This window comes from Caloenas nicobarica, chromosome 4 (genome assembly GCF_036013445.1).
Source record: "Caloenas nicobarica isolate bCalNic1 chromosome 4, bCalNic1.hap1, whole genome shotgun sequence".
Classification (NCBI taxonomy): Eukaryota; Metazoa; Chordata; class Aves; order Columbiformes; family Columbidae; genus Caloenas; species Caloenas nicobarica.
Window position 1 is genome coordinate 68,265,699 of NC_088248.1, and position 27,443 is coordinate 68,293,141.

Here is a 27,443-nt window from a genome sequence, read left to right on the forward strand (position 1 = left end):
ATTTTGGCTAAAGAATGATCAACTCATTAGCAACACACATGAATATGATTACAACAAATATGTTGGGAATAGAAGTTTAAAATTTCTTTAGTAGGAAAAAGAAAAAAATCCACAAACATAATGAATTTGGGTTTATGAGGAAAAAACCTCAATTCACTGAGCAAGAAGCTAGATGCCTGCCCCCACCAGTGAGAGTTAGAAGAAACAGCAACATAGCTGGATCCCCAACACATCACAAGGAAAACAGACCTGTTGGTGTTTAAAAAGCTTGCACGTAACAGTTGACCTCTGTGAGGCACTGGTGAAAAAACTCCAATACCTTGGTAGCAATATTTTTCTTTAGTTGCCAGTATTGGAGAAGGGCAATTTGGAATCATTGGCTGTAGGAGCAAAAGAGGCCTCTCCTGGGTCATCAAACCGTGTTCCGTCAAAATCAAAGAGCTTGGTTTATTTAACGTAGTAAATAGGAGGCTGAGGGGATCTGATTACTTTCTGCAAATACGCGACGAAGGCATGCATCGGGGAGCACAGAGAGCTATTTAAGCTAAAGGACAATGCTGGCACAACACGTAAACTGGCCAGAATACTTTTAGGCAGGAAATTAAAAGGCAATTTCTAGCTATTAGAGGAGTGAGCTTTTGGAAAAGCTTTCCTGTGGGAGTAGCTGGGGAGGGAAATAATTACTTTTAAGATGTTATTAAAAGGATTATAAAATGCAGTTGCTAGAGATAAGATGAAGTAGGATGGGGAAGAAATACATCACCTCATATCCACCAAAGGCTTGATTCCTTACAAGGAAGGTATGCACAGCATTACGTGGGTAATGCATACGGTAAGATGCATAAGGCATCTTGGTATGTACAGAGGACTCATATGGACTTTTAGACTAAACCAGGTTACCGGAGACCTACATTTGCATTAGTGAAATTTCCTAGACACCTAACTCACTGTTTTTAAGCATGCCTAGAAATATCATCAAGTTGTCAGGGCTGGGTAGCTCAATGTCTTTTTCAAACATAAACCTGATTTCTTACACAACCACACTTCAGATATATTGCCGAGTCCTCCCTTTTTAAAGTGGATTGAAGAACGGCTGGTCGGTGTGCTTGTCCCCAGCACCTGGTCCCTGCAGTCTCTCCTGTCTTCTTATTAAACTCCATTTCCAACCCTTTGCCTGGGTGAGGGTTATATGAGGCTCCAAGTGGCAGGGATTGGTGCGAGACCATAGAGCAGAGGGGCTCACGTGTCTGGGGTGCAGCAGCTGGAGGGACCAGAGTGCATGTGCCTCGTGCATATATGTCAGACTGTGCAATTGTGAGCAAAGACCAAGCTGGACTAGCAGTGGACAGGCAAAATATTTGGGAGCTGGATATTTGAGTGGCTGTGATTCTGAGCTGGATGCTCAAGAGACCAGAGGGTCTCAGAGTTGGCTACTGGAGGGACAAGGAGGACCAAGCCAGCTATTGGGAAGATCACAATGTCTGGGGTTTGGCTACCCATGAGACGCTAGGTCTGGCCCAGCCACCAGAGAGACCAGCATGTGTGTCAGCACATGAGGCAACTGGGAGATAAGTGGATCCAGAGGCCAACTACTGGGTAAACTGAGCCTAGCTACTGGGGACTCCAGTATGTCAAAGCAGAGCCGCTAGAGGGATCCACCTGTACTTCTTTTTTGTCGATGGTCTTTCATCTTGATTAGCCAGACAGCAGAACAGGATGATGCTTTTGGTGCTGGTTATGTTTGCCTGTACTGTGTTTTCTCTTTGTCTGTAAATGTAATCTGTACCTTTCGGGAAAATGTGCTTATCCCTGGTATGGCTGGAACTCAGGATGTAGAGCTGCAGCAGCCTCTGTGGGGCTACCAGTTTGGACAACTCCTAACACAAGGTACCATGAATGCCTGCCCCATAATGCTATTTTTTTCCTCTTTATTTGCAGGTCGATGCCAAACTGTTCAGAAAGGTATGATGTGACTTTGCTTGCTCTCCTTGGAGAACCTCAAAACCTTAAGTGTTTCTTTATTTCCTGACAAGTTTGTAATGTTGCTGCTATAGTAGGTCTTGTTCCTAGAGAGATGATCTCTTTCACACAAGGTAGAATTTTGCTGCTGTGACAATGGTGTTTGTTACCAGCCAGAGACATTAGCAAGAGGAGGAGGTTCAAACTGTAATAGCCAGTAATTTTATGACAAGACATCTCTCAATTACTTCCTTTTCACCTCTGCATGGCTGAAGGTATTGCCAACATTTATCTTTCCTAAGACCTCGTAACCTGATTTCTTAAAATGTATTAGGTTTATGAGAATATATGTGTAAGCACATTTATCGTCCTGCTTGCCTGAGAGTCAAGTCCCAGAATAACTTTTCAACCCTTTGGACAATTTCAATCAAATTGCACAGAGAGGCTGCAGTTTCAGAGATGATAAAGTCTTGCAGATTTTGTGCAGCCAGGCAAAGAACAGAGATATGTTGCTGAAACCTTCCCCACTTAAAAAAAAAAAACAATGGGATCTCACACCTCATCAGTGAGTCCATACCAAAAGGGGAGAGACAGGTATCACAAATACACTTTAGTCAGGAGTCCGAGTTTCTCCCACGTTAGATACAAGCAAATTCACACCTCAACAGGAGATTTTTCTCTCTTATGGATTCTCTAGTATTTAATAAGCTCAAACTGTATTCTTAATTTAAATCAAGTAAGATTTAATTGTCTATGAGACAGCCTTTCTTTTGGAAGCCAGGCTTTATTAATTTTGGTGGTTTCCAAGCTATTTGTTAAATGAATTCCCTTGTGCGCCGGGTACTCCAGTGTTTTCTGGCCAGGGATTTGCTCTTTTATGTTCAGGTATTGAATTAATAAAATAAATCTCATTTTAGGAGCTGTGCCTATCAGTCAGATAACCCCTGATGCCCCATCAAATTGCCAGGTACCATCCGAATTCTGAATGACATCTTGTGGTGGTTGCAACCCCTCCCTCCTCCCAGGCCACCTGAGCACCTGGATACTCAGGCAAACAGGGCATGTCAGGGAGAAAAAATTCCCATTTTGCAAGTGCAGTGAAATGAAGCACTGAGGCTCTGTGCTATCGAAACTCCTGCCAAATGGGAAAATACCCTCCTTCAGCCTGAAAAGGGCAGCAACCATCAGTCACTCCTGACAGCCTAATACACCTGTGGCTCCCTGATACCTGGATCATAGCCCGAGCAGGATGGTACAGAACTATATTATCTGAAATGTTCTGCACATAGATAAATGGTGGGAAGCACCAGATATTACCTCATCCTAAGTATGGCCACAGTGGAAATTTACTGACTAAAATCAATGACCTCGCAACCCTATAAATAGCGACTCTAAAGTGAGACCTTTGCGCTCTCCTGGATGGCAGCAGGCCGTGACCAGAACCTCCCTCTGATGGGTACGTCTGAAAGAGCTGACTTCATGAAAACTCAGTAATCATCTGCTGATGATTCCATGAGGATCCAAACGCCTAACTCAGCACAGTGTGCCAGCAAAGATAGATTTCTTGAGATTCAAAAGTGCTCATTGAGAATGTCACACTAAAAGTGAGTAATTTCCTCAAGAGGAAATTTTAACAATAGTTGTACTTGCACATATATTACACATATATTCACATATCCATGGATTGTGAGTGTTAGTGTGTGATTAAAGCGTGTGTGATTTATTAACCTGTATGTGTGTGTGTTTTATCCCCATATTTAGGTATGGGCTTATGTGTATGTTATTTATCTCTTTTGTTAGTATAGTGTGATGTTGCCAACATCAAATCTTTAATGAAGTCACTGTATTGATTATAAAAAAATATTGAATTACTTTAAATCACTTTATTAATCACATGTTGATTATGAATTATTAGAAATCATATATTAAACTTTTGATCTACCTCAATAAATCTAAAATTGCTGCTAAACCAAAGTAGTTATAAATCTATTCTGCAAAACATCTACTTGCATCAAATTGTTCACAATCAATCTCCAGACCAAGCATACTTTACATCATCTTTCTATAAGTGGTTTTAGACATCGAATTCATTTGGGGGTATTTTAAACTGCCTCTAGTCTATCTGTGAACAACAACAAAAAAAGTTCATTGAGAGCGTTATTTGTTGTGTTGTCTTTGAACTATTTAGAGTGTCAATGGAGCAAGTTATTTTTCACATGTTCCTCTCCTTTCCATAGCAAAGTGCGTGGACATTACATTAAGTTCTTGTACCGATGTTGCCTACACTCAAACGATGTATCCTAATTTCCTGGATCAGAAGACTCGAGAAGTGATTGAGTACAGCTCCGAGTACATTCTCATCAGTGTGCTGCACAACTTGCTCCAGGGAGAATGCAACCCGGACCTGAGGCTCCTGGGCTGCTCAGTGCTGGCCCCACAGTGTGAAAAGGACAAAGTTATAAAGCCCTGCAGGCATGTCTGTGAAAACCTGAAAAAAAATTGCCTCCCTGCTTTTGACGCAATAGACATGGCTTGGCCCTACTTTTTGGACTGTGACCGCTTTTTTGCGGGGGAAGAAGAGGGATGTTTTAACCCACTGGCAAAGCTGCGAGGTAAGGGAGAAAGCTCTGATGACAAATCTTACTTGTCTAGGTGGGAACGGTCTCATCTCACTCAGCTTGACATGTCTATGGCACAAAACCTCCCCACTTGTCATCTCAGCTTGTCGTCTTTATAGACACCTGTAAGATGTGATTCATTTTGTTCCACCTATTTTAAACACTTAATTAAACTGTGCTCGAGAAGCATCTGTTTCTCTCCCTCATATACAAAGAGCATCAAGACAGGCAGCTCACAGGTTGATGTTTGGACTGCCAACGTGCATTTAGATAAGCCCTGCCCTGTGTGATAGCTGCCTGTATATTTGAAACATCTTATTTTAAAACTGAAACTTTAATGCACTCATAAATTCATGACTGCTTGACAAGCTTAACAGCTCATTAAAATAATCTCATTAGTGATTGTCACAGATTTTTGTTTAGATGAAGAAGATCCAGATAGCTAAAGACAGCTGAATTTCATAAAAAATGAATTTTATCCACCAGATTCAAAGGGAAAAATCTGTACATTTTGTGACTAAAATGTGCTAAACGTGCCAAAGGGGAAATTAAAACTGGAAGTTACACAAAATATTTAGCAGTGTGCATATGCATTAATACGGTTTTGCAATCAAAACATGCCACAATAAACAGCATAGGATGTACTACATAGATTCAAAGTCTTGATTGCAGCTGTGTTTTCTATAATTCTGCTACTGAAAAAGTTATTTTGTGGAAAAGTACAGGCATTCATGCAGTTCTCTGAGCACCATGGTTTTAAACACTGTTACAATTTTTCTTTGCAGGAGAAGTAGATGTTGAGGAAGATTTGCCTTCAGACTTGCCAGCAACTTTTATTCAGTTCAAACACCATTCATATTCCCAAATGGTGAGCACATTGAAGAAGACTGCTTCTAAATGCTCCCATATTGCAACAACTTACAGCATAGGTCGAAGTTTTGAAGGGAAGGATCTTTTTGTGATTGAGTTTTCAACCAAGCCTGGACACCACGAACTGCGTGAGTTATATCCGTGTTGATCAGGTTGCTTGAGGGAACTCCAAATTATCCGAGTGGAAACAGGTCCTTTTAACGGGGTATCATGTAAACTGTAAAAAACACTGATTCAAAAATATTTCTCCTCCTTTGTGTTACTGAATTACAGAGACAGCGGATGATTTACTGTAGCAATTACAGTCTGGTTGCAATTTCCTAACTTTATGATTTCAGTTTATGCCCATGACTGACATTCTTTGTCCTTAGATCTATGACTATGTACTTGGTTGCAATGATAAGGCTAAAATCTATTTGTGCCCAGCACACAAAGACGTTTGGATAATTTTCTCTTACTGACCTGCCCCCTCCACCATCTACCACTTATTCTGTCTCTTTTTATTATCATTGTACCATCAAATATTACACACTTCCTACAAGTAATGCCTGTGCCTAGTCTAAACATAGTCCTTCACATCTTAAAATATGTACAACTTGTGAGAAGGCCTCAGATACAGAAGGACATTGACATCAGGAAAGGGCAATGCAGCACAGAAAACAATCCTCCTGAGCAGAAATTCAGGTCGGTGCAATACCTGTCGCTTAACAACTGAATGATACCAGGAATTTATGTTATCATCGTGCCTGAACATCTTTAGGATACAAGGCCTCACAACTTTTCTGCAAAGGGGAATCGTGCTGTTCTCTGTTTTGTAGATTCATCACTGAGACAACAAGGGCCAGATTTTTAAATATTCTCAATTCTTCAAAATGCAGATCATTTTCTTGGGGAGTGTTAGGTATTATTTTCCAGCTACCAGCTCCCAGCTCAAAATTAGTACCTGAATAAATCTGATGAACTGCTATGGCCATTGCTGCATACCAAGAGCCCCAGGTTGTTTCTCATCAGACTAGCTCCAGCATCAAAGAAGCCTCAGCAGTGTAGTAGAACCCAGCCAAATTTGACAATACTTTATTGAGATTATGATCTCAGGTCAAGATACTGCGTCCTCAGTGTGCTATGCTGCAGGGGAGGCAGCGAAGACAGCAAAGACTGGTGTTAGCTTTGTTTGCTCTCAGCCACGTTGCCTTGCGTGGTGTAGGGGTATTTTGAGGTGCCTTCAAACTTGATCAAGATGTCAGTAAACATCTTTAACAGAGCAAAGGTCTACATTACTATTTCCTGGCGTATCATCCTTCCTCTCTTCCGTAAAGAAAAGAAGTTGCAGGTGTCTTTTTAAGCTGATACTCCATTTACGGGAAAACACAAAGCCTATGAATTGGGCTTTTAAATTAAAACTGTGATATGGCGTGATAAAAGATGGTAGTTTAACTTGTTACTTAGCATTTCCTTCTAAATCTGTTGCTTCATGCTGCGCAAGATACCATAAAAGAGGGTGGAAATAGCTCTAGAGTTGGGTATTTTGCCAGCCTGAGCAAGCTGGCATAATAGCTCTATGCCAGTCCTCCTCCAGTGCCTAGTGCTCAAGGCTGGCCAGGATCAAAGAAGATGATGAAAGGATAGACAGGAAAGGGTCTCTCCAAAATGCATCTATCTTCTACTTTCCATTAGTCTCTAAGGAAGGATGGAAATTCAGAGAATAACTGTGGGGAATTGTGAAGTTATATGTTTCTAAAAGCCTTATTCCAAGGCTATTGAGCCTAAAAGCCACTTTTTATGCAGACCTAATTTCTGTTCCAAATAGAAGACTAATATATTACACATCTGCAGATCATTTCTAGGATCTCTGACATTACGGCACTGAAGCCACCCAAGGTAAGTGAGAGTGCCAGGAGAGTATTTTGTTCCTTGCCAGCCATGGTTTGACATTTTTGTTTGCAGCATTCTTTGTTCACAATTAATGACAAGTTCACCAAAAGCTCAGTGATGACTGCCTCTTACAGTTTGGAATCCTGAAAGTATGGACTTACTTTATTTCTCACTATTTCAGTTGTCACTGAGCTGACTTGTAATGGAGGGAAATTCACCTGGAACTGCTGTGCTATTTACAGGAATGTATGCATTGAAATAGTGTAAATAAAACTTTCTGACTCATCAGTAAGATATTTGGGTTACTCTGCTTTTGGAAACCATCCGAATGCAATCAAATTAAAGCATCTCATTATTTCATATTCCACAGTCAAGCCAGAATTTAAGTACATTGGCAATATGCATGGAAATGAAGTTGTGGGGAAAGAACTGCTAATATACCTCGCACAGTATCTGTGTTCGGAGTATCTTCTCGGGAACCCTCGTGTCCAGACCTTGATTAATAACACCAGAATTCATCTCCTACCTTCGCTCAACCCTGATGGATATGAACTGGCTGCAGAAGAGGTAAAAGACTTTTTTTTTTAATAAGGAAAAGTTCAGTGCTTCGTGTTTCTAAAATTCCCAATGGGAAGGGGCAAACTGGGAGGGGAGTGTCATGTATGGGAGAGAGTGTTAATCAGCAGCCAGAATCTCAGGCCAGTTTGGTGGTAGGTTGCTTTCCAAAGACAATGTGAACAGAGCTAAGAGGAAATCAGAGCTATGTCTGTCATTTTGGCTGCCTGCATGCGATGACGTGGGAATGACTGTGTTACTTTTTCACACATTTAGCACTCTCTGCTATCAGTTCCAGAACAAAATGCCCACTGACTCACTGTAATGACTTAAATTATTTTATAAGGAAATGTAGTTTAATAATGTGGAATAGGTATTCTTCCTCTTGTAGAAGAGCAGGTATAATAAAATGTTAATACTTGCTATAATATCATGCTTTAATAATGGATGGAAGTTTTCAAAGATCAGCTGGTGTCTGAAGGAGACCTGTGAAAGCAAAACTTCTATTATATGTTACCTGATATTCTTCTTTTCACCTCACTTTTATTGCTAGGACCATTAGCACGAAAATAGGACCTTTCTCTTTCTGAGTTGCTTGTGTGGTGGCCTCTGTCTGTTGTATGAGTCTGAGGTTTCTGCATTCTTGTCTTGGAGCATCAGCTCTATTTTCTTTTTCTCCTCCTCTAACCCACTCTGCATGCTGCTCTGTGCTGAGTACGAAACTGCTGTGTTCCTCTCGTGAGTCACATTACTGGTGAGTGAAACGCTTCCTGCACACTAGTCAGTGCGTTAGTGATCATGGGGATAAAAAATGATTAATAAGTGTGGGGTTTTTTAATAGTATAGACATTTTCACAGAATCACAGAATGTTAGGGATTGGAAGGGACCTCAAAAGATCATCTAGTCCAATCCCCCTGCCAGAGCAGGAACACCTAGGTGAGGTTACACAGGAAGGCGTCCAGGCGGGTTGGAATGTCTGCAGAGAAGGAGAATCCACAACCTCCCTGGGCAGCCTGTTCCAGTGTTCCATCACCCTGACTGAGAAGAAGTTTCTTATCAAATTTAAGTGGAACCTCTTGTGTTCCAGCTTGAACCCATTACCCCTTGTCTTGCTGTGGGTCGTCACCAAGAAGAGCCTGGCTCCATCCTCGTGACACCCACCCTTTATATATTTATAAACATTAATGAGGTCAATTTTCAGCTTATTTCTTTTAAAACTTCCACTTGATTAAAATCGCATTTTAAGTAATTTCCACAAAGTGATATTTTGAGATGAAGTTATTCTGAGGTTGGCTTCTATGTTACAAATTAGGGAGCTGGTTACAATGGATGGGTCATTGGAAGACAGACAGCTCAGAACTTGGACCTGAACAGGAATTTCCCTGATCTGACGTCTGAAGCTTACAGAAGAGCTGAGATTCGTGGGGCCCGCCTTGACCACATCCCCATTCCACAATCCTACTGGTGGGGTAAGGTATGAATTACAGATTTTATAAATCACATATGCTACAGAAAAACTCAGGAATTAAGAACCTGAGTTTGCTTGGTCTGAATTTATTCTCCAGTAATCAGATTTTTTAAGTAGGAATAAACTGGATGGGCTCAGAATTGGCATGAAAAATCCTAGTGTAGGTCTGGCCAAAGAGGCAGATGTCACAAATCACTGGGAAAATTTGTGGATAATTCAGATTTTCCTATTTTATATTAAGAATAATTACTTTTAGGAGGAGTCACAAGTGTATAATGATTCATCATTAGTGATTTAAACTGCAGTAGTATGGTAAAAGACTTTATGGACTTGACTGTCATTGCACTAAGCTCTGCACCGGTTTGATGCAGTAGTGGTTTCTGCCTTGGAAAACATACAATGGCTTCATGTGAAGTTGCATGGCATTAGCTTTCCACAGAAAGGATGTTTATAAATCACAGTAGCCAGCTGGAGCAATGGAAACTGCCTGTCAGGCTGCATTGGTGCTGGAAGGGAGAGCTGCTGCTGCCTCCAGTCCTGGGGAGCAGGATGGAAGCAGCACTGCGGGGCCTCACACTCATCATCACTAACCTTCGTGTTACATGATGTCCAGGAATGCAAAGCTCCATCTTACCTGTGCCACTGGCAGTCCAGCAGCCCGCAACACTAGCAACTCAGATAGGAACTTAGTCCGTCTTAAAACAAGAAGCACAAGAAGCCAAATCAGTAGTTCTGACATTGGGAGCTCTGCTTTTCTTCTGCTTTTAAACTCATTTTACTGTAATTCAATTTTTTTTGCTCATACAGGGCCTCAGATAGGTGGGGAACAGAATCGTTTCAGCAGAAGATTTGAGAGACCATACTTTGGTTTTCTGCTCTGCTGCAGGTGATCTCATATGAGGCCAGGTCTAAATCCCAAAGGCATCTCTGATGCTACCCCAGTGTCTTGGTGACCCATTTCACAGTAGTGAAACTGGATAAGTGTCTCACTTTCTCAGGATAATGTGCATATTGAAGATGAATGGCTGTGAAAATCTCTACAATGCACATTGTACTAGACCACTTATTTTTGACATAACTAAGTGGAAGAAGTTTATTCTATTTTATGCATGTAATCATACAGATCCCAGCTCCTGTAATTAGATTTCTAAATAACTATAAGGTCACAAGCTTCACAGTTTCCAGCTTTTGACTGAATAATGAGAGATAACAGTGAGCTGGTAAATGTGAGTAGAGTGCTGATCCTCAGACGGGAAAGATGCTCAGGAATTCTGAAAGAAGAAGTTATTGTTTTCCCTTTTGGAAAAAAATGTCATTGAAAATGCCTTTGGTTTTCCACGGAGGTATCCAGGAAAGCTACTTTTGCTCTTTCAGCCTGGACATAGTGGCTGTGCAGCAGACTTCGAGGTATGTAGGAAGGGATGAAGATCTCCCTCCAGCTGTATGTGCACTCTCTCTGAGTCCAGAGGTACATGACTGAAGGCCCAAGCACAACTGAGGAAGGACAAACATGGCTTTGGCCCTTCTTTGTGTCAATAGCTGGTGCAAGCTGTGAGTTTGTCCCACATTGTGCAGCACAGAGTCCCCATAACTCTCTGGATTTTCTGGCTCTAACTTGCTCGCTCCCTCCTCCAAGTCCTGCTTCTGCCCTGGTCCTTCTTTGGGATGGTCAGTGGTAGGCAGCCACTTGCAGAAGTCATTTTTACAACCATGTATTTAGTTTTCTTAGATGCTGTGGAACATCATAGCATTTTACAGAGGGTTGGATGGAGACAGCCCAACATTTCTCCCACAGTTATCCCATTGGCATGGCAAGCTGTGCCCCATATACAGGATGCCAGTCACACCGGGGTTTCTGTCACCACAGGCAAGGGACCAGGAAGACTTGGCACACAACCACCCTTTGTCTGAGCTCTGCCTCATTGGATGCAGACCCTGGGGTATAAACACATTCCTTGTCCTCCAAACCTGTTATTGTTTTTGAAGAAGAAACTGAAATGAGATGATGGTCCAACGATCTATTCCTCGCAGCACCAAACCTCAGAGAACCTCTAGATGCTCTCTTGACTCCAAAGTGGGTCTTGACCTAAACAACACCCAAAGCATTTCCAAATATATGTGCTTTGCAGAACAAATGAGGAAAGCAATTTGTCCATGACCTGGATGGCACCACAAAATCTCCTTGACAACTGCAATTTCACATGTTTCAGAAACCTGGCAATAAGAAGTCTCACAGACTCGAGTCCCACTCCTCCACCGGTGGTATCACAGGACAGCCAAACTGGGTCTCCCATAATGAGCTTCAGTTTCGTCAGGCAGATGAACCCATGGCTTTCACAGTAGTTAGCTTTGTGCATGCAAAAACATTAGTTTGGATGTTTCAACACCAGCCTCTCAGCTTTCATTTATTTAATAGTGTTTATTACCTGCCTTATTAAAGTAATTATCTGCGTATTGCAGGGCATTGTATAAAGATGAGAAAATGGAAAGCAAGCTCCTAGACAATCCCATAAACTCAGGAGACCTCCTGCATCCCCGTAACCCTTGCTGTACAGCGCATTTTGTTCCCTGCTATTATGAATAATTGTAATAAGTGGTCTGAGGGCTCAGACTGAGAGACTTCGGGCTTCATCTGAAATGAAGTCAGTTAAATTGGCATGATTCAAACAGAATTTGGAGGTCTGTGCCAGTGGAGGCTGGCATAGTCTTCAGGAAAATGAGTCTGATTGCTTCTAAAAAGAAAAAAAAAGATCTTTGAAAGCCATGGAGACAGTGACTAATTGCAGTATAATTGACAGAAGTGAGATTCAGGTCTCAAAAGGGTAGTGGCCATTCCATATACTTATGCAGGAATAATTTAGCTGTTTTCTAATTTTGCACCAAATTGTTCTTGTGAGATGGATACTTTAAAAATGATCTTGTCTGACTAAAAAGCGAGCGCCCTGGTGAAAAAAAAAAATCAAGCCCCAAAACCCCCACATTAAAGGAAAAGTCTATGAATAGTCAAAGGACAGAGTGACACAGATAGCATCTGATATCATCCGGTGGAGCCAAACCAGGATGTGCACATTTCAAAGCCTTAATCACTGTACATGATGTCACTGAAATGTTATTAGGATAAAAATAGTGACATCGAAACTCCTGATTTTCCACAACATTCACTTCAATAAGACGTTGTCTCTCTGACACAGCAGTGTCTCATGGGTTGTGCAGGTACCTAGTGAGCAAGTTGGCTAATCAGGGGGAGGGGCTGAATTTAGGAACTCTCTGAGTAAAACTGCGAATTTCACCCTTGCTCACTGAAATGCAGAAGCAACTTTAAAACCTTCTTATTGAGGCCCAAGGCTGCTGTTGGAAAGCAGGGCTGATTCTGGCATCAGACATGGCCCCTCTGGCTGGGCAGCGGGAGCTGGGGCAGCCGCTGGCAGGGCAGGGAGCTGCTGGGACTGGGGGCAGCATCCTCCTGGGGAGGGCCGGTGCTGCGGGGCTTGGGGAATGCAGGCTTGTTGCCAGCTCCTCTGCCACCCCGCGAACCCCCAAACAGGGATCCATGGGACAGGCAGTGCCACTTGCAGCTCCTCACAAGTCACCTGGGGCCTTCTGCTCCTCAGAAGATACGGGCTCAAAGGATGAACAAAGTGCTTTCAGGGCACAGCCGAGAGTGGCTTGTTCAGTCCCAAATTCCCTTGGGATTAATTGCTATCAGATGATCCCAGATGCACTGTACAAAGACCAAAAAAGCAAATACTTTAATTGCTGCAGGTAGCATTCTTTGGACACTGCCAGGTTCCTTGTCATGAAGGCTGGTGGGCTGTTTTCTTCTCCTACATTTGTCTTGTGTGAGTGTGTGAGACTGCAAAAGGTGCAGAGAATTTGTCTTTTCCTTTCAGAGTCTTTTCCTTTCCTTTCATTCCTTGTCATGAAGGCTGGTGGGCTGTTTTCTTCTCCTACATTTGTCTTGTGTGAGTGTGTGAGACTGCAAAAGGTGCAGAGAATTTGTCTTTTCCTTTCGGAGTGCCCTTTATTTGCCTTTTTAAAATATGTTTTTCAGGTCATACCCTTCCTGGAAACTCTGTTTATAATCTTCCCATTATACAAAAAACCTTGTCTGGGTTTCTGGTGTGCAAAGTGCGTTCTGTGCGTTTCTGAGTTGGTCAGACTTTACCTGTTATGTCTCATCTTACATTTAAGTTGCCTGTTTACCATACCAAGATTGAAAAGGTTGCGACACGGAGATTCAGGCTACCACTAGGTTGATAGATAAAATGGACACAGCCTGTTTCTCCTGAGGACAAATGGTACAATCTGACTTGTGTCCATATGCTAACCACAAACTACGGATTCAGTGATTCACTTTACAGCAGTGGGAACCCTCAAGTCCCAATTTCTTCACAAGTACAAGGTACAGGATTTTCAAATAGCACAGCTGCTGTGGCTGGAGGCACTAGTTCAGCTCAATGACTGCAGAATGGCATTTTAAGGAAACTAGGAGGACTCAGTTAATAACTATGGCATCTGAAGGGAGGTAGCCTCCTGCCTAGGTCAGGAATGGACAGAGCAATATCTTCTTAAATAACTCCAGATAAAACTGTATTTAGCTTTCTACCTCTTTTTTGGGAGCTGTAATACATCCATAGTGCTTCTAATTTTTTTTTTTTGCTTCACAGTGTTTTTCCCTGCTTGACACTAAGTTTGTTCTACCCACTGCATCCCCAGAGCTGTAATTTACCAATAGCAGAATAGGGACTGATACAAAAGAAAAAAGCAATTACTATTATTGCAACTCTAATTTATAGGTGCTTAGGGGTTTTTTTTGGTTGGTTTGTTTGCTTGTTGTTTGATTGTTTGTTTCGTGGTTTGTTGGTTTGGTTTGGTTTGGTTTTGGTTTGGGGTTTTTTCCCTGCACTTTGCTGACTTGATTCACTGTTACTAGTCATTAGCCACCCTGGGATCCTGACTGGGTGATTTTCTGACTGCTGATAGAATCAAGGCAAAGAGTGATATGCAATGTTAGCAGCCCTACATAGATGCTGGACTAAGTCTGTCATAACAGATCTTGCTCATTTTTTTAAAAACCTGCATATCTGCACTTGTGCAAAGCACAGTCCGGATTAGCAGCCTCTGCCTTCACCCACTTTTCCCCGGTAACTCCACAAGCTGCAGGGAAAGGAGCCTCAGCTCCTCCCGGGGCACGGGCCTGTGTCTGGGCTTGCAGGGACCGGCCACCAGATGACACTGTTACCCCTAAGAATTGACTCTCAGCTGAGCAGGTCCCTGAAATCCTCACGCAGGAAAAGGGATGAAGGAGCCTCCCGTATGCCGGGGGCAGATGCGTGCTTGAGCATCTCTGGGAGTCCGTCCGGTGCCCACTCCCTTAGCCACTGTTTCTGAGCAGGGACTGTCAGAAAGACAAATTTTGCGATTTATCTGGAGGTAAACTTCAGGTAAATTGCAGTCATTGCTGGGCTTCGTATGCATTAGTTTTCATTTATTTGCAGATGCACCTGGACCAAAGGATGGCAAACGAGACAATGTTATTTCAAATAAGTGCTGACAATTACAAATTGATCCCTGTATTTCAGTTTATCCATCCAAATTCAATCCTGCTGAATCAAAAATGAAATTAGGTAAGGACCTTGGTTTGCAAGTAGTGGCACAAAGCTGCAATTTTTCAAGTCTAAAATGTTGCCATCATCGCTTTGAACTGCTGAAAACGTCACCATAATAAAAAGTTATTCTTCTGCCTTTTTTTTTTTTTCCCAGTTTTTTCACAGTGAACAGTGTGTCTCATGTGTTTCCTGGAGCAAACTGACAGTTCGAGACGGAAGAGCCAAAGAGTCTCATGGTTGTCCTATCTGACACACTCCCTTCTGTGCTGGGTGTCATCCTGCCCAGAACCAAATTGCTTTGGAGCCACATAGATACTCACAGATTTTTTTTTTTTGTCCTGGATTTCAGGTGGCCCCTGAGACAAAAGCAGTCATGAAGTGGTTGAGGTCTATCCCATTCGTGCTCTCTGCCAGCCTCCATGGGGGTGAGCTAGTTGTGACCTACCCTTATGACTACTCAAGGCATCCTATGGAAGAAAAAATGTTCTCCCCCACACCTGATGAGAAGGTAATGTTGGTTTTGCAGGATGAGCATATCAGTATGGTTTCCATGTCTGGAACTATGGAATCTTTTTCTTTTAACAAGTGTCAAACTTCTGTTTACTTAGATTGTATACATGTGTGTATGTGTATGAATGCATGCATTAAATATTCAATAAATCACATGTTTTTATATATAATGCACATATATATACATATATAATATACGATTTATACACTTATTTAATGTGCATTAAAATATAGGATCATTTACACACTATCAGTTGGATCTGTAAATATTTACCCATGTTTCGTGAGGCCAAACATGATTTGACAAAGGCTAGGAAAAGCCAGGCTTTTACTATTTAAAGGGTGAAGGCTATGGGGTTTTTTACCACTGATTTCCAGAAGAAAAGGAACAAACCTGACCAGCAGTGTTATTTTCTGTTGAAATTGGTGAGGAAAAGAAGAAAAGAAGAAACAAACAAACAAACAAACAAGCTGTCTGCCATATGGTGGCAGCCTTGTAACATTTATTCCAGGTCAGATGAATGGGAATGGTTTTTTTCCTCTGTCCCCGGAAAGCCACCCATTTGGGACTCGCTGTAAATCTTCTGTGAAATTTTTTGCCATCTTTCCTATTTCCCTTTGGTTTCTTCAATCTAGTATTCATTGCTGACATGCCCACTAGGAGAATATCTAGTTTTTCAGCCTTCTAGTGTGTGTTAAAAATGTCCCTAGTCTCTTAAGAGAAAACGGTTCTTTATATAATTAATTGCATTTGAAAGTAATCGGAAGTTGATCTTTAACTTTATTCTCTTTGAGCATATCTCTAGGCTGACTTCTTCTAAAGTGACAGTTCTCAACAGCACCTATTAAATTTTTAAATATTTATGACTGTTAAACATTTTTATATCAATCCATTTTTTTTCCTGAGCTGTACAATACTTACTGACCCTGCATATGTGACAATGATTTAGCAGTAAAATAGACCAGGCACTGCACAGTGAAAAGCACATGTAAGAAATGTCTGGCAGGTGGTAATGAAAGCTGCAGAAGCTCTTTGTGAGCACGTGTGGAAATCATAAACCAGTGCATTTATATCCCATCTCCTGGGCAATGGATATCCTAATTTACATGTAGATAGCAGAGGAATATGGGCATGTGTGTCCTATCAAACAGTTCACCGGTGGGATGGAAGGACAGCGGTCCCTCCATCACCTCCAGTTAGAGACCACGTGTGAGTTTTGAGTGAAACGATGTGGTCACATGTGCAAAGTGCTCCATCCCAACGCAGTGCACAGCTGGGCAAGCCCTAATTGCATCCCTGCTCTGCAACAGTGCAAGATGCAGGACCTCACACCTGAGGCTGCTGCACAGTCAGTGATTGTAAAGCCTGGGAAGATAGCTACAGACTTGGAAGTTTAAAACATACAGAGGAGGGCTCAGGATGTCCTCAATTAAACCTGATTTTTCAAATGAGCTGGCACAGGAACCTCAGCAACACTACCAGGATCATTTTAAATTTTGCCCAGAAAGTTATAAAACCTGTACCTGTGAACTGACCTGCATTTAAGTAATGTCATCTGCAGCTGCTACTGCTGGCGAACCTGCATCTCAAAATATAGCAGCTTGTTTTATCTGCCATACATTAGCCATAACCCTTGTTTTGACCACTGACCTGTTGAATTTGCAGTGCAAGGGGAAAAGAGGCAAGTTTACAGCCTTGGCTGCAGCCCAGGGTGAAATGCTGCAGTGTAGACAATGGCCAGAGTTTAAAAAACTCAAATTCTGCATTTGGCAAAGAACATTCAAACCAGGTTGCCCTGTTTGAAAACGTATCTGGGTGCTGCCACCTCCCTGTGTCCCTCATGGTGTATGCAAGGACCCAAGACACTGTGGATTTCAAGCCTCTTTAGCCTGCATTGCAGCGTGGGCTCGTACCTGCTTGGACCAAAGAGTCTCACAGCTGGACCATGTCCTTATGCTCATATTCTTCCACCTGGTTCAGCTCACCTAATCCAGAACTTTCCCATTTTCTGGCTTTTGTGGAGATGGGCTTTTTTAACATGCTTTTGTTGCTTCGTGTTACATGAAAGGCTGCACTGATGCCTCTGCTCTCCAGAGCAGAATGATGCTCACCAAGTCAAATTCATTCCCTTTGGTGAAAGGAAACACTCCCTTCTCCCCATCCCCTGAAAAACCCAGTTGGTGACAGTCAGTGGGTTAAAAGCACTGGCCAAGGTAACAGCACTGGTCCTGTTTTACAAAATGAAGCATCATGCTCCAAAAATCACATGGATTCCTCTGCATTTCTTCCTTTTTTGTTCCACCCTATTATACCTAAATGTCTACAATTTTTTGAGGTTCATGACCAGTCATACCTTAACTTCTAAGTGATAAGAAATGTATAACTATTAGAACTATCCAAGCATATTTTAACCTTTTTTTTTTAAAAAAGAAAGGTGTGGTTTTTTTTTTTTTAATGAAGTTCATGTGATTTTGGATGTCTCGCTTTGTCTTCTCACTACTACACATCTTTGTTCACTTGCATCTGTGGCCAGGCAAAAGCCTTATGCCTCTTGGTGTGAAACAAGAGAAGAAAGGCTTCATATTTAGAAATAAAACATCTGCAGATTCCTTTAGGAAAGATGGGGAACATAGTCTAAGTCACACAGGCACCTTCTAAACTTTTAGCATATATCTTCTACAGAAGGTTCAGAAATAGAACCCAAGTTCCTATAGAAATTAAAGATATTTGGCCTAACCCAAACTATTGGCAGTAAAAGCTCTTCTTAACATATTTAATTAACACCCATTTCTTTCCAGCAGAAGTTTGAAGGAAATGTAATTGACTGGACTGAGCAACACTTAGACACACAGAAACTCAAGGGAGATGCAAAAGAATTTTGTAATAAGTCAGAATTTTTAGTGTCTGATCATCAGAAGTATTTTAGTAAATTGTCTTTACACTTACATATCACTCTCATTCCACCTTTTCTTGGTCACCTACCTGATCCTATAATTGGCTCAGCTTTGTGATTATTAGAAATATTTGTTAATATTAGATGAAAATTGTGTGCTTACTCATTTTGGTCTCTATCCTTGATCACTTGTAAAAATAGGATTTTAGACACTCAACTACTTGCACATGTTGTGTTAAGCAATATGGTATGAAACTCATGATGCTGAGTATTAGGATCTAGTAGCATCTGATAATTGCTGTCATTTCAATGTTGAAATCTGAAATGATAGCTTTTGTAGATGAGGTTCAAATAAACAAAAAGGAGAAGGGGGATTTCTGTACAAATTTGGAATTTTGGAGAAAAATGTCAGGAACCAGATTCAAACAAATGGCTTCTGCAGATCACTGCTGTTTCTTCTGTCTTCGCTACATGTACCTGTCACTTTTCCTTTCTGGGTGGTGACTCCTCTGCTCTGCATCAGTATCAACACTCTTAGAAAATCAGCAGTGACATCCTTCATCACCACATCCTATCCTCTGCTCTTTAGGAATGGTTTCTGCCCCACAAAGAAACAGCTGTCATGGAGATCAAACTGGCAGGTTGTCCTGTGTGAGTGATAAGTGCAAAGCAAATTGACACTGTCTATTTTAAACTGCAGCAGCCAATGTGAAGATCTGGCTGGGCTGAAGCTGGTGTGGGTATTTTTGAATGGGTAAAAACAGCAAGAGCTAAAACATATCGGGGAGAGCTAATTTCAGCTTTAAAACCTGGGACTTGAAGTACAACCAAACAAGGCCTCTAGTCCTGCCCCAGGTGACAGGCTGAAGCCAAGTATCACAAAATCCACTGGTATTTAATGTTATCTCTGGCTAAATATACTGGATTGCAGAGGAGGACCTTGGAGAAGAAGTGAAAACTTCCTAGCAGAATATCCTTGCATGGAGCTCCATCCCCTCCATTGGCCTCAAGGACTCTGGTTGGCTCATTATTTGGACTCACAACAGCCATAGCGACTAGCAGCAATGACAGTGTTTACAGTTTGTAAAAGCAAATGTATTTCAAACCCTTTTGTTACAGATGTTTAAAATGCTGGCTAAAGCCTACGCAGATGCACATCCAGTCATCTCAGACCGATCCGAACATCGTTGCGGTGGAAATTTTGTAAAACGCGGAGGTATTATAAATGGTGCTGAGTGGTACAGCTTCACTGGAGGTAAAACCACTTTACCAACATATCAAGTGAGGTAAAACCTCTATATGACCTTTATGAGACACAAGGGTTTGAAAAAAATAATTTTATTCATTTCAGTAACTTGTAAGGGATTTAAGTAGCAAAACGTATGTTGGTAACACATATTCAGATGCCAATGGGGTGCATTCAGCCCTGATATGACCTTAGCAGTTAACAAGTTATAAAAGGGTCAGATTTGTTATTGCATGTAATATCATTCTAGTTTTAAAATATGAAGTGTAGAAATAAATGCTTGATGCTATGCTCTTCTTCCTCAGAAGCATGAATTTGAATCCATCCTGCAGACTATGCAAGCGTAGTTTAAATAAATTCTTTTTTTTCCCAGGAAAAACTACAACAAACATCCCATTCATCTGTGCTGAGGTTGCTAATTTGATTTCCCCAATAATAGTACTTAGTTTTCTTCCAGATTTCTGAAATACTGGCATGGATGAAATATCAGCTTTCATAAAATTTTCAGCAGTTCTTCAGTTGTGTTTTCAAATAGGATTCAGCTGAATCCCAAATAATTATGTTGAAACAAGGCATTTAGAGAGCTTTGGGGGATAAGTGAGAATTAGGTTTAAATATCCTTGGCTTACATTCTTCTGAAAATTATATCCAATGTCTTTTGTACAGAAATAGTTTTGAACATACTAATGGCAAAAGGTCATCTCTTTGCTGGTGACCCATGGCAATCACCTCTGATACAGCCGATTATCCAATTACCGTGATTAAACAATCCTTCTCTCTCTATCACTACTTCTTGGTCAGGTGAATAATAATTTAAAATAAAGCTTTTTCACCTGAAAGAGGTGTCATTATCATTAGTTAATTCACAGTTGAAACAAGTTGTAGAATTCTGAATTTGTTGAATACTTTTTATAAATTGGCCATGCACTCTGTTTACAACATATTAATCTATACCCACAGGGATTGTATTCAGCTGACTGCAATGACAAAGTTCCAGTTAAGGGTTACATGGCTTGTTCATGATGTCTCCTTTTTCTTTTTAAACCTATAGGTATGGCAGATTTTAATTACCTTCACACAAATTGCTTTGAAGTTACCGTGGAGGTAGGATGTGAAAAGTTTCCTTTGGAGGAAGAGCTGTTTACAATCTGGCATGAAAACAGAGATGCCCTTCTGAATTACATGGAAATGGTATGGCTCCGCTTTTACAGACCTCTGTGCTTACAGTTTTTCTTCTTCATTCTTTGTCAACAGTTGTTTCTTTACTCTTTCTCTGGTTTTTGAGATAGCACCGAATCAATCACCACACTGCACCGGAGGCCTCGGTGCCTCAGTTTGTCCAGCAGGACACACAGATAATATTTTCCTGTATTGCAAGAAGGATGGAGACTGAGGACTGTAAAGGTCTTAAAAACAGTGGAAAAGGGAATTGTCTGTAAATACTTTGTGCAACATGATAAATCAGCTATGCAAAATTTTATGCTAGAGAACACACGTATATTCAGAAAAATATGAATCACAGAAACACAGAATCATTTAGGTTGGAAAAGACCTTTAAGATTGGCCATTCTCTTGAAGGTTAAACCAAGATCTGCTTTCCAGAGGGCTTCTTGGAACTTTTTCCTTTCCATATTCCTTGTTTGTGACCCCAGCCCTACTGCACAGCAACAGGCAATTTAGATTCAGCTGAAATGGGGAGGTTCTAAGTATCTTTCTAGAAAAGCTGTTTCCACACTTTTCAGCTTGATTTCTTTAATAAAGTAGTTTAAAAAGATCAGAAGTCTGATCTTCTAAAGTAACAACCATATGCCTGTGAGCATTAAAACATGCTATTTAAAAGCCATTTTTATTAATAAGTTTAAGCTCAGCAAAAACAAATACCTCACTGACAATAAGTAAGTGAACACAGAAACAGAAGTTGCTCATCTTTCAGCCATTAGAAGATTAACTTTCTGTCATGCCTTACTTTGATAGAGTACACAGTAATTTAAAATTGTTAGGAATGTTTTTATGGCTTTCTAAATAACCTCTTGCTACTTGTGGTAAGTATTATCATTCAATAAAGTCTACAGTACAGACCACCAAACTCATTTCATTTTACAGCTGTCTGATGAAAATGAGTTTTAGTGAATCCAAATGGAGCTGGGTTAAATCCATATATATTGCAGTTGAAGTCTTCAAGATGTAAAGATCTTTATAGTGTGAGATACTGTAGAAGTCTATGCCGGAAAAGCTTTTTGAGTAAATGCAGGACAGTAAGAAAAACAACTTTGTAGATAAGGATGACTGAATTACTCCTGATAAGGATTAGGTCTGCCAAAACCAATTCAAACTTTTCTTATTCTGATATATACCAGGCTGTTTAGTGTGTGTACAAATCTTCTTGGCTTAACATGCAGTAGAATTCATTTTCATAAGCGCTGATCTCTTCTCCAAATCACAAGTGGTATCAAAACACTCACCCAATCTTATGTGGCATAGACTTGAGGCAAAACAAAAAATAGTATATTTACTAAAGCAAAACAAGTCAACATTGTTAAAGAAATTTCAATTTTGTCATTTTTATCCCATCATGTTCTAATTGCAAAATTATTATCGAAGTTGGATGAGGTCATACTACTTTGAGTATGTCTACACTGTAAATTAAATTTGGGTTTGAGATGGCTCTTCTGACCAGATTTACCCACTATCCATATGATAAATCCTCAAGTTCATGCTGAAAAGCGAATTGCAGTGCTTCATCATAATAGTTCTTAAGGGACAGTTTTCAAGACCTTATACTGAATCGTTCCTAAATCCTCCAGTGAATAGCTCCACTTAGTATGAAACAACTATTTAACAAGAGCAGTGACAGCACAGCTTCACCTCAAATAAAAAACTGCTGTCACTAGACTAGACCTTTATTTTTTTTATAGCTTCATATTAAGAATTACTGTGAGGTTGAATATTGTAATGTTTATTTTTAAACATCTCTATATTCCAACAGAAAGGCAAATATAATTTTCCATTGTTTTGATGCTTTGTTCTTTATTTCTATTGTCTTGTGAACAAGGATAATGGAGAGGGAAAAATGAGAGGAAGAGAAAGACGAGTAGGAGGAAATGAAGTAAAGAACAGCTCAGGCTGATCATAGAAGCTCAGGGGAAAAATCAAAATGGCATTACTTTTCATTTTAAAAGTTCATATAGAATTTCCAATAGAAAATATTTTCATTTCAGGAGGTTGCTAAAAAAGAACCTTAAGAGGTTTCATGTTTCAATACTTGGATTTTTTCCTATTTTGTTTTGGTTTTTTGAACTTCAAATATAGTGAGCTGTTTGTACACCTCATTGTATGACAGAATTCACGTTGCTCTTTAGTTTGTCACCAAGCACATTTCTCATCAGCTCAAGCAGCCGTAATCTCTGCTTGCAGAGAAGGGAAAAAGGATATTATACACACTGCTATCATGACATTCTGAATCACAGTGAAGTGTAGGCAACAGACTGATGATGAGTCCCAAGTAGCTAAAGAATTCCCTCACCTATTCCTATTCACTAATACTAAATAAGAATATTAACAAGTTTTTAAAAATTATTAAATATTATATATTGATTAATACACATCTGTGTGTTTGAAAATTATTAACACATATTGTGTTAAAGATTGTACATTAAGCAGTATTAATATAGAAATAGCCATCTTATTTTATTCTTATGCTTATGTTCTACTTTACATTGGTAACAGTGTGTCTATCACAAGACAGTGGTTGAGTTTTAGTTTTTTATCTCTAAGCAGTTTGAGATCATTTTACATGTGGTGAAAGCAAATGAAAACTATATATTTCAACTAATACTGAAGACCTGGTTTTCTTATACAACCCGCATTAATTGATTCTACTGCCAGGGTAGCAGTGTGTTGTTTGATAAGTGGTACTGTCTGAAAGCTAATCATTCTGCTTGGGTCTGATTTATTTCACACATCTTTTAGTGCTGCTTCATGCTGAATTAACTTCACTTATAGCACCAGTGATGCCTTCTCATTGTGTATAGAGCATCAGATTGTTTTTTAAAGCCTTAACTTTTCATTTCTTTGTGGCTCCAGATCTAAAGCAGACATTCAGAAACAGTCTTTAAATACTGTGGTCAGATCATGAGGTGCAAGTGATGTGTGCGGAGGAGTGTTGCTCAATGCAGAGCCACATACCTACCTCAAAAAAACCTCTTTTTCAGTCTCCCTCAGTCCTCTTGGAGCTCCCAAAATAGAGGATGTGCTCTGAAGGGGCATTAGTGCCTCGGAGACTCTATAATGGGTTGAACCTCCTGAAAGTTGTTTACTCTCTACAGGTTTTTCCTTGTAGAAGAAGAGGAGCTGGTACTGTAGTAAATGTCTGCCACCTTACTTTGTTTTGCTTTGCCAGGTTCATCGGGGGATAAAAGGAATTGTGTCTGATAAGTTTGGCAACCCAATAAAAAATGCTCGTATTTCAGTCAGGGGCATCCAGCATGATGTCACCACAGGTAATATTTTTACTTCAAGCTTTTATCTGGGGCAGGGTGAAAGCACTTGCAAAAGTCTGGTCATATTTGATAGAGATGGCACCTTAATTGAGAACTGAAGGCTCCGCTCTGGGTCTGTTTCTAGAATGACAAGAGAGAAGATGCGTCAAACTGGCTGTTGAGTCTGCCGTGTCTCTGGGATGACATTGTCCTTGCCATTAAAACTTCAACCTGGAACTGTCTGCTGTCCATCAAAGCCAATGTGTCTTCAATGAGATTCAGAAATCTACTTTTAAGTTTCATGTTTGGGCAATATGGCCATAACCCTGCTCAGGGGCTGTAACTCAGCATGTGAAGGTCCAGAGTCCTAATAGAATAAGTTAGTTGAAATATTGTGAGCATGAGGTGTAGACATTAGAGTAGGATCCACGCTGAATTTAACAAGTGGAATATGTGCAGTGATTGAAGGGCCCACAACCTTTTTTATTCATGTGGAAAAGCATAAATATATGCAATTTTTGGACAATAGTTACATCAAATGCAAAAAAGCAGAACATTGAATTGTGTTCACTTTCTATCTGTCGCCAGCTGGTAAACATGTATTGAGGCATATGCAACTGTTAATTTTCACAGTCATAAAGTTCTGAGCTTTTAGGCTCTCACTGAAATCAATGCTCTCGTTTTATTATTGATTTCAGTGTGAACAGGGTAGGCCATAGGAGTGCAAAATAGAAGACATGAATGGTAACATTTTGCTCTAATGATAGTTGTTGAATCAATTCAGAAAGCCAGAATGGTTTATAATGTAGTGGATGCTTTCCAGCTTTGAAAAAAACTCACATTAGAGGGGATACAATAGTGGAGATGATGCAGATTCTTGAGGCTGGTGGGAGACTCTGGCATGAATTAGGGTCTTTTTCAAACTTTTTCCCAGACAATGGCTTTCCATTGGCAGTGGACCTTTAAAGAGCTAAGAATTAAATAAAAAATGTGTTTACATTGAAGGAAAAAGGAGTATTTGTTCTTTAGTTAGGTTAGGTTAAGAATGTCATATGATTAAAAAGACTTGTAATTTCAGAGAAAAGAGAAAGTAGCATTAATGCAACCTTAACTGAGCTAAGAAACTTACCATTCAAAATAAAAGAAATGTAAAATGAAGAATAAATATTCTGTTTTAAAACTCCCTGCTTTTGCCTGCAGGCTCTAACCTTCAGCTGGAGGAAATTTACACCCATTTTACACTAATGGCAATTTATACCAGCTGCAGCCCTGACTCCATAGTCTTACATGTTATAGTGTCTACAAAGTAATTGAATGTAATATAATAAAAGCAGGGATTTCTTAGCTCCTTAGACCTGCTATTTATATATATATTACAGCCTGGATTTTGCTTTCACTTTCTTAAGTTTCACATAGCTTTAAATTAATTTGATTTCTTTGGAGCTATTCCTTGTACGCTGGGGAAAGAAGCATGAAGGAAAGCTTCCCTTCCCTGTGATACAGACACAGCAGTTACTGACATTTTGTATATGAATTTTACCCCATTAGCTCCTAAAGTCCAGATTTTCACAGGTGGAATCTTCTTTTTTTGGTCATTCAAGACTTTGCATCTGAACTTTTCGCAAAATCTGAATCAAAATCTGAGATATTTTCCAAACCTGCTCCCTAAATGCTCGCGCTGTCTGCACATGTGAGTATGTAACTATAAAGGACGTAAGAGGGAAAACTAAGCTCAGTTTTGTTGTGCTTTTACCTTTCCTAAGCTGCTGATGGAGACTACTGGCGACTCCTGCCTCCTGGGACATATATAATCAGTGCCCAAGCGGCGGGATACAGCCGGGTGATGAAGAGGGTCACCATTCCTACCAAGATGAAACAGGCTGGGCGAGTCGACTTCGTGTTGCGACCTGCTGAGGCTTGGCCCAGCAAACTCCTCCGCCGCTCCATGGAAGATGTGTATGACCCGTACGACCCACTGGAACTTTTTGACCCTCACGCCCAACACAGACAGGCTGAGGCTCGAGGTGGGTCGCCACGGGGCAGGGAGAAGCCCTGGTGGTGGTCCTACTTCAGCTCTCTAGGCCTGCACAAACCTCTGTGGCTGCTCAAGCAGCGCTGAAGGGCATCACGGTGCTCTGCTCACCTTGCTCTGCTGCCCTTCCATCCAACTCCAAACACCCCCACTGCTCTTGGTAATATTTAAATTTGTTTCATTTGAATACAAAATGATAAACCAAGCGCTCTTACTTCTTTTGTTTTCTCTTCACACGCCACTGAGTATGTTCAAGTGGTTTTTATATATCAAAAACAATGGTGCACACCCATTCAAAGGCCAGGTTTCATGCAGTTTTTTTCTTTGTGATGCTCTGTACTTCTGCCCATGTAGTTAATTGTCACATTCATTAAGTTCTAAGTATCTGCAGAAAAATATTCCTGATCCTTTAATGCATTTTTATATATGTCTTAACACATTAATGACTATATACTAAAAAACACTTTCAGAAACGTCTTTTCTTTCTCATTTGTACGTTATTTTAACATATTAAGTTCAGCTCATTAACTCTTCTAATGCAGCTCACAATCATTTCCTTAAAACCCATTATGTGATATCAGCATTGATTTCAGACAGAAAAACATTAGGAATTTGGAAATAAATCTGCATCTGAGTAAGTAACATGTTCAGTAGGACGGGCTGCTCATAGGCAGGTCAGTATCAATAATAACATTTTCCCAAGCACTTTTTCAGAAATTATCCTTTGAAGACATACATATTAAAAGTGTTAAATCTTTACAGCCTTCCTCCTTTGCAATCTCTTGCACCATGAGTAGGCCCATCAAATCAAGAAAAATGTTTGGAAAGCAAATTCTGTTCCAAGGTATCTGAATATCCAGTCTTTGTGATGTTTAATTGTTAGTATAATTCAAACAGTTTTAAATCTGTTAAGCAAATAGATTTTTAGTCTATTTCAGCAAAATACTGAAAAATACTTTTACTGCTGGAAATACATCCTATGACACATCAAAATACATGAGATAGTTTGTGAGGAATTTAGGTTAAAATGCAACGTACTTGTTAATGAAACTTGCAGACACCAAAGAAATCACAAACTACTTTTCAATATAGTTGAGTAAAGCCAGGTGAATTGAGGTCTTGCAAGATACTGTCCTCTCTCAGACATCAGATGTAATGTTTTCTTAGGATGATTCAAAAAAATATCCTTAATTCTGATGTAACATGTAAGCCCACACTTCCCTTTGACTTGAACTGGTTAATGATCTCTGTATACTCACAGTATTTCCTCATCTAAATGCTGGAGTGTGTGAATAGGGTGATTGTTTGGAGTTGTACTTACTGCAGCAGTT

General features: G+C 40.3%; 1 protein-coding gene across 1 annotated transcript in view; it reads left to right on the plus strand.

Moving 5' to 3' along the window:
* CPZ (carboxypeptidase Z) overlaps positions 1-26,455 on the plus strand; it is a 36,805-nt gene extending 10,350 nt beyond the window's left edge. Inside the window, exons 2-11 of the mRNA XM_065634251.1 lie at positions 1,939-1,962; positions 4,197-4,571; positions 5,363-5,575; positions 7,690-7,886; positions 9,188-9,349; positions 15,302-15,460; positions 19,476-19,611; positions 20,654-20,793; positions 24,002-24,101; positions 25,844-26,455. Of these exons, the coding sequence (XP_065490323.1) occupies positions 1,939-1,962; positions 4,197-4,571; positions 5,363-5,575; positions 7,690-7,886; positions 9,188-9,349; positions 15,302-15,460; positions 19,476-19,611; positions 20,654-20,793; positions 24,002-24,101; positions 25,844-26,199 (1,862 nt within the window). The 3' untranslated portion in view covers positions 26,200-26,455. The remainder of the gene's footprint in view (positions 1-1,938; positions 1,963-4,196; positions 4,572-5,362; positions 5,576-7,689; positions 7,887-9,187; positions 9,350-15,301; positions 15,461-19,475; positions 19,612-20,653; positions 20,794-24,001; positions 24,102-25,843) is intronic.
* Positions 26,456-27,443: the final 988 nt, after the last annotated feature.